The sequence below is a fragment of the Mastomys coucha genome, unplaced genomic scaffold, assembly GCF_008632895.1.
Source record: "Mastomys coucha isolate ucsf_1 unplaced genomic scaffold, UCSF_Mcou_1 pScaffold9, whole genome shotgun sequence".
Classification (NCBI taxonomy): Eukaryota; Metazoa; Chordata; class Mammalia; order Rodentia; family Muridae; genus Mastomys; species Mastomys coucha.
The window spans coordinates 31,798,796-31,807,077 of NW_022196915.1; the positions used below are offsets into that span (position 1 = coordinate 31,798,796).

The 8,282-nt window shown below is 39.7% G+C and overlaps 1 protein-coding gene across 2 annotated transcripts in view; it reads right to left on the minus strand.

Moving 5' to 3' along the window:
* Window positions 1-8,282, minus strand: part of Txndc16 (thioredoxin domain containing 16) — a 75,024-nt gene that overhangs the window by 5,160 nt on the left and 61,582 nt on the right. For both annotated transcript variants that reach the window (XM_031361193.1, XM_031361191.1), the window contains exons 19-21: window positions 7,024-7,162; window positions 4,068-4,228; window positions 1,837-2,027 (exon numbers count right to left, since the gene is read on the minus strand). In XM_031361193.1, the coding sequence (XP_031217053.1) occupies window positions 1,837-2,027; window positions 4,068-4,228; window positions 7,024-7,162 (491 nt within the window). The remainder of the gene's footprint in view (window positions 1-1,836; window positions 2,028-4,067; window positions 4,229-7,023; window positions 7,163-8,282) is intronic.

The following is an 8,282-nucleotide window of genomic DNA, read 5'->3' on the forward strand; positions in this document are numbered from 1 at the left end:
CTCTCTCTCTCTCTCGCTTTCTTGCTCCTGCTGAGTCCCCCTGCTCCTTCTCCCCCTCTCTCCATTCCCCTCCAGCTCTTTCCACATGCTCATGGCCTCTCTTCCTCTACTCTCTCTCTCTGCCTTTCTATGTCTAGTCCCTCAACTCCCCTCCCCAAGCCTTGAATCAACTCTATTCTATGCTATACTGTCATATGGCTGGCCCCTCCAGGGGGAAGGGATGCCTCAGCACAGGCTCACAGAGGCACCCCTTCCCCCACACTTGACAGCGTCTCCAACAAACATATTCCTTCTCTCCCACATCTTTTTATAAAACACAACAAGTACTACCACACCTGCTTTTTGGTTTGGTTTTTTGTTTTAATGTGAGTGCTGAAGATCAAACTCATCCTTGCACAGCAAGAACTTTACCAAGTGAGCCGTCTCCCCGGCTCCAAAAGTAACGATTTCTATGAATCATTCCAGAAGAAAAATATTTTGGAATATATTTAACACTGTTACTCATACTAGTAATGCCTCAATCTTGAAGCATTTTTCTGTTTCTAGGTCAATAACTTTTTCCACACACTTTATGAAAACAAGTCTATTTTTAAAGTTAATTATAGATAAGTAATAATTTTAAAGTGCTATGGAGTTAACTGAACTATAAATACGCAGTGATTAGGTATTACTTTTAGATGAATGTCATGCAGTGCATCTTCACATTATCTTAAAATAATGATCACAATATGCAGAGAATGACAAGAGTTTGGAGAATTTACCCCTAAATGGGATGTTATTATTAAACTCCTCCCCTTGATGCCCTCTGATCTACACAGACGAGGAGGCAGAAAGACTGTAAGAGCCAGAAGAGATGGAGGACTCTAAGGAAACAGTGTCTTCTAGACATAGCAGTACAGATACACATGTGAACTGAGAGACTGACAGCATGCAGGGGCCTGCATGAGTCCAAGCCGACAACAAAATCCTAGCACAGGGAAGACATGGGCACACAGTTCCAGCCCTAATCAAGAAGCTATTTGCAAGGATGGTGCCTGCAGTGATCTGTCTTCTCCAGTTAGCCTCACTGGGTTTACCAACCACATTCTACGGAAGCCTCAAGTGCAGGAGTAGCTATTCAAAACTAAATGGACTGTATGGGCGGCTTGGGAGGTTTTTGTATGTTATGGTAGTATCTTTTGTCTTATTGGCTTTATTTTCACATTTTATTGTTGTTATTGTTTGTTAGTTAGTTTGTTGGGTTTGTCTTTTTCTTAAAAAAAGAGAGAAAAATAACATGTTAGGTGGGCAGAAAGTTGAAAGGATATGGGAGGAGTTGAAGGAAAAAGTATGATCAAAATACATGTTATGAAATATTTTAAATAATATATTGGTCATTAGACGAGAAAGACTGATTAAAGTTGATAACATACCAAATAAATTAGCTAACCAAAAACTCTACTAAAAAGTTTAGTTGGCCTACTTAAAATATATTTTAAGAAATAAACTATAGAAATAAGTCTATGAAATAAGCTTTTAAAAACAAGCTGGAATGGGAGAATTTATATATAAAGATGGCACAATAGATTTTCACTTTGTCCAGTCAATGTTCCCAAAGTGGCAGGTTTTTAAACTAGATATTACAAGACTTACATGTCTGAAGATACTGGCAATGTACATCACAACATGGGCTCAACACATCAGTATTAAAAAACAGAGTCCTTAGAAGGTGAGGCAGTGGTCTCCATTCAGGACTTGAAGAATCTAGACTGTTCATCTTTAATAGCTATGACTAACATTTAAAACATATGCAACAAAATACAGAACTATATGTACTGAAGGAAATAGAAAACTTACTGATGGGATTTTCTAGTCCCGCTTGTAAATTTTTCAGCCACAACACAAGGCTTTGTTCCGTTACAGACTGGGATGAAGGAAATGCATATACTTGGCCACCTGAATGCAGATTCACCAAAAGCAGCTGAGGAAGTGGTGGCAGAGGGCCAAAATATGCCTTTAAGATGGCCCTCCCCACTGGAGTGTTCTTTCTGCAAGAAAGGATGGTTGAATATGTTAATCATTCTTTCCATGACACACACAAAAAACAGTCATTTATAGAGCAATAAGCTTCAATAATTAGCCTGCCAGAAAGCTTATGAAAAGACCTCACCAAAACCAAGAGGTCTATAATTACATTAGCAATCAAATGCTTTTAAAGTGTCTTTGTGATATGGAGCAGTCTATCATGGGAGGAACAAAAGGGAGCCAGTGACTTTGCATGAAAATCAACATGGGTTTGACAACCGGTAGGTTCTCAAGTACATCACCCCATGTCAGCGCCAAACTGATGTGTTATGTAAGTCTAACAGGATGCTTTCTGTTACAAACATTTCTCTCCCCTAAGATGGTCCCTTTCCTTGGGAAAGGAGGAATATTAATTCCACATTAAAGATTTAGAACCGTAACTACATTCCTACAAGGAACTACATGTTAAAGAAGCATAACTTCCTGATGCAGCGTACTTCACATTTCCTAAAACACTACTTTAGATACCTACAGTCGAAGTTACTGAGGTAAACTTTCCCTCAAGAGTAAGAGGTGATGTTAGTAAGACTCTACAACAAAAAATATATATTGCTACAATTTTCTTGCTTTTCAATTAAGTTTTAAAAAGCATGCCTTTTATCTGTGAGTCTGAACAAGGGTCATGTGTGCACATGTGAATTGTGCTCACAGACATTTAATGAAACACCAGTAATTCATCTAGAAAACATGCCAAAAACTACCACAGAGGGATGCACTGCCACGCACACTCGTCTATTCCAGTCACATCCAAAATATCGGGGATAAAATCCTGATAAAGGATAAGAGGCAATAAGACCCCAAAAGGAGTTCTGTGCCTCCTGGGTTTCAGACTAGTCTCTGGTATCCCCTAACTCAGACGTGTTCCAGATCAGTCTTTCCAATCATCAACACGGCCTCATAATTAGGATAAAGGTACCCCAAGAAATGATTTGTAAATGGTTAAGATTGGGCATTGTCTCCTGGCCCGACACAATGTTTCCAACTATCCTAGTTTAATGTTTTAAGTACTAGAGAGTAATTGAAGGGTTTCCCTCACTCTAGGACATTAGCTAAAAGTGTTAGGTCGGGACTCCCCTGTGCCTACTTCCAGCAAGAACCAGAGAATTAGCATAAGAATACCTCAACAGGGAGGGCTCCACCCCTCTTCCTCCTGCTTCACACCTAGCTACCAGACCCTGCTGACCCTGGTGTGGGGGTCGCTTGCATATGTGACTTCAGTCTAGCACTAGGACTGGGAGAAGAAGGACTTGGACTCACATGCAGGACTAGCACTAGAACTTAGATGGGCTAGGACTCAGATTCATGCATCCGCATTCCCCCAGGCCCAGTTCAGAGGAGATAGCTGCTGCTTTAGACCCAGTATGTTTCAGATAGCCTCAGATGTACCTCAACTATTGAGCTGCCAGATTTACCATCCCTCTTTTGCAATGACTGTAAAAGCCTGATGCCATTTCTAAGAAATACATTTAGATCTTATACTTCATGTGTCGTCTCTGCCATCATTTCTTCGCCTACGCCTTGTCGACCTGACTAGGACCCCCATTTCTCCCCCAGGGTTGAGGGAGGCCCAGATAGGCCGGCCCGTGGCAATGCACTGAATGAAAGCCTTCTTTAATGCTATTGGGTGACTTTTACCACACAAACAGACTGAATTTGTAAATATCACAATGCTTACTTTCTTATTTGCCATTGTTTTCAATGGGCATCTACTACTTTTTAAAATCAGAAAATACTACCTACAATTATTTTAGGATAACAGGTCTAAACAAGGTCATCTCTGAACTTGTCTGAGGAAACTAGTTAAAAAATATCATGATGGTGTATTTAGTTGCATGTTAACTCGAAGGTTATAGAATTTCATTTACTAATGAAAATGTAATAATTTGACTTCCTTCATGTAGCCCTTGAACTCTTGAGTGCTGTGACTTTAGGCAGACACCATACCGCAGGCTTCCCCAAGCCTACCTCCTAGAGCAAAACAAAACCATACAACATATACTTACAGATTTAACCAGCAAGGGGTAAACGAATCCAACTGCTTCTGTCTCACCAGTGCCAGGACTGTGTTCCTATACTGAGGGTTTATGTTGCCATCACTAAACAAGATAAGTAATGGTCTCTGAAATCTTAAATATGTGGGAAGATTTTCCACAGTGATTTCTGGCTGTTAAAAAAAAAAAAAAAAAAAAAAAAACACATGGATGACACCCCCTCCTAAATGAGACAGATCTCACAGAGCAATGAGCTATAGTCAAAATAAAATTGCTAACAGACTTTAAGAACACAGTGGTTGGTATCTCTACATTAACTCACGCTGAACTCTGGACCCAGATCAGTTAATACACACGTGACAGATAAAACTCTTTCATACTTCTCTCTAGTGTGCTTTTTTTATTTTTTTAATTTACTAGAGGTTAAAACATAAGCTAAAGTTTGAAATTATAACCTTTCCCCCACTATCCATGATAAGCTTACTTTTTCCAAACATATGAATTTTTTGGATGTTTAAAACAATTAAAGATGTGCTAAACAAGCCCAAAAGGCAATTTTTACCTCTTCTGGGTTTAAAGTGACTGAAAAGAATTTAGTGAGGAATAAGAAATCTAATTTTCTATCATTCTTGTTACTGGTTTACAAGGGTGTCCCGCAGCAGTACAGTGCCCTCTGGAGGCACCTGTGAGCTAGAAACACCATCTCATTTCTGATGAGAAATATTCCCTGAGGCTCCGTGGGGAAGGAGCAGGCTTACTGCCTACCAGCTAGCTTCCAAATTCACTGGGTCACTAGAAACCCTCACCAACAACTTGACGTTGTAAAATCATGCCAACACCCTTTACACAGGCTGGCATGTACTCTCCCTTCCCTTTGCCAATGACTCTTTCTTCCACTTCTTTTCTTCATTCTCACAATCATCATCTTAGATTTCCTACATCACAAGTTAAATCCTACGTCTGCTTCTTCAAATGCCCTAGGCTGTCTTCTGTTCTATCTACTGTCTATCTCTGACATGGGTGGCACCCCCTCCTAAATGAGACAGATCTCACAGAGTCCCCGAAACATGAGATGAAGGTGACTTCTGCTCATCTCATTTACTAATAAGGAGCCTGAAATGTAAGGAACTTCCTGCCCTCAAGAATTCACATATTAGAAGAGAGAGGTATTCAAACTGCTGTAATCCTTGCACACTGTTCATGTTTGACAGCTAAGGAAGCCAATCTGTCAAAATGACAAGGTGAGGGAACTCACGGTGTGAGGAAGTATTGTTCTGATACAGTCCCTGCATAAAGAGTAAGATCCTGACAGGATAGGTTTATACTCCAGCAGAGCTACAGACAATAAGAGCTAACATCAGAACAGACAGAGAGTTGTTACAGCTACATGTGGGGCATCAGCGAGGTGAAGGATGACAGTGTGGGGAAGACGAGAGGCAAGTGTAACTACAAGACCAGGCAGGAATGCCTAGCTCCTGGGAATTGCAGAATTTGTTATCAGATTGGTGACTTGGAAAGACCGGCCTGTTTGCAGGAGGATGACTAAATAGAACAAAAATTTGAGAAAACAACGGTCAGTGATGGGCAGTCTCCTTTTCCATATCAGCCAAGAAAGAAAGACCAAGCCGTACTGAAAGATAACAAATATCCACCAAGGTAAAACTGGTTAATTAAACACAGAGCATTAACACAAATTATTATTGAGCAGATATTAAAAATAAGCATTTGTATATTTTCCTTCATGAAAATATACTTAATAAAAAGAAGAGACAAGGGGAGAAGGAATAGGATGAGGAAATGTGGGAGGGCAGACCAGGAAGTGGGTAACAACTGGAGTATAAAAAAATAAAAGCAATAAAATAAGAAGAGACAGATAAATGTTTTTAGATTTTGGAGAAATATATTATCAAGTTTGAACCTGGAGAAGTTACAGTTGAATCTAAATTCCTTCTCTATTACTTTTGTATTATTTGAGAAAATATAAAGTTAACTATACATATATATGTGTGTGTGTATGTATGTATGTTAAGGTAGCACTTCTTTAACAACATATATCTTAAAAATTACTACCGGGAAGTAGTGGCTCACGCCTTTAATCCCAGCTCTTGGGATGCAGAGGCAGATGGATTTCTGAGTTTGAGGCCAGCCTGGTCTACAGAGTGAGTTCCAGGACAACCAGGGCTACACAGAGAAAACCTGTCTCAGAAAAAAAAAAACAAAAAAACAAAAAAAAACATTACTATGACAATGACGTAGTCTACCTGATGTATTACCATTTACGTCACTGTGACAAGAAATAAAACAGGAGATCATTCAGTCAATATTTATAGCTGATAATAGTACCCCATCATAACTTCAGAAATACAAATGAATTGTAGCTACTGAAATCAAGTAACCTGGTTACACCTGTTGTGCCTATGACTCCACTAGAGGGCATTAGAAAGAGGGTCAGATGGTGGCTTTTTAAAACTATATAAATTGTAACAATAACTAACACTTGCTAAACACTTGCTATAGGCCAGACACTCTCTACAAAGTGGCACTCCTTTGACATTTACTCCCAGCAGTGATTCTGCACCTTACACATGGAAAACTTAGGAGCAGCAAACACACTACAGAGCTAGTAGTATTTACAACCAGGATGTCTGACCTTCTTGACCATCTTTATTGTAACAAGGTTTACCCTACATTGAACACTTCGGCCCCAGGAAGCCAGTAAAGTTTTAGCAGCACATTAGAAAAGTTGTGTGTATAAAATAAACAACAAAATCAAACAAGTATTCAGCCATAAAAAATGACACCCCTGAGCTCCTGCCCTCAAAATATTCACGCATTAGAAGAGAGAGGTGTTCAAACTGCTGTGATCCTTTGTGAAAGCTGAAAACTTATGTGCTAAACATGTGATATTACCATTAATCAATCAGAATTTTATTTGCAATAACTTCCTTATTATATACAATATACTCACAAATGCTTCCAGTGATGCATTTGCTAGTATCTGAACCATGTCTTGTACCGGGGTGGTGTCTAGTGGGACACTCTCTATTCTACCTTCTTTAGGCCTGGCCAGTAGCAGGGCTGGGAGAGTTGTAGCATATTTATTTGACCTATGAAGAAATATACTATTAAAATTTATAACCAAGACACATCAAGTCATCAAAAAGATGAACAATCACACCAGTACCTCCCAGTGGGAGGCAAGAGAAGGAAGCCTCACTGCTAGCTAGTGAGATGGGATCCACTGCAATCCCCACTACGAGAAATGAGAAAAGGTGGCTGTGAGTTCAAGGCCAACCCAAGCTATACACTGAGGCACTGTCTCAAACAACAACAAAGTATAAACATGTTAAAAGCCTTGGTGCTATGGAGAAATTTCTCTCAATTTCCAGACAAATTTTTATGTGAGGTTATCTGAGAAAGCTCAGGAGTACTGACAAGCTGAAAGAAAATGACAATAATCTAAAGTGGTCTTCTTTACAATTTGCCCTCAAGAAAATGTCTAACTGGGACCTGCCACGTTTTTGGACTGCTCATCACAGGCCTGAGTAAGGCAGAGAACCAATGGCAAGCCTACAATCTGCTAGTTCATGGTTTATCTATATTCATTTATCCATCAGAGCACTTCTAAGAGCAGTCTTCGTCATCCTGTCTTACAGCTGAATGGAGTTCAGGGAGCAGAAGCCGATACACGATGAACTCCAATGAGGTACTCTAGACAGTATGCAAAGAGTCCACCTTTGTTACTAAATCTAATAGAACCCAAATCCTCTAAGTCAAGTGGAAAATGTTTGGGTGAATTGCCAGTAAAGGTATAGGGTGTGTTGAAGAACTTAACTTACGCCAGAACGAAGTACAGACACTACAATACCATAAAGATAGGTAAAGAGCCCACACTTCACATAACCAGAGGAGATGCCAAGTTGACCAGCTAGCTGCTTATAAAGTAAACACTCTGAAAATAACATTGGCCCAGCCCTTTATATCTTAAATTCAAATTAACAGCAGAAAATAGTAGGTGATTATATTATCAGATAGGTTAGTCACCTATTTTCTGGTTCAGTAATACTTCCTAAAAATAGACTAATTTCATAAAACAATCTAAATTTTTCCCCATTAAGAAGTGTTCAGGGACTGGGCAGTGGTGGTGCACGCTTTTAAACCCAGCACTTGGGAGGCAGAGGCAGGTGGATTTCTGAGTTCGAGGCCAGCCTGGTCTACACCGTGAGT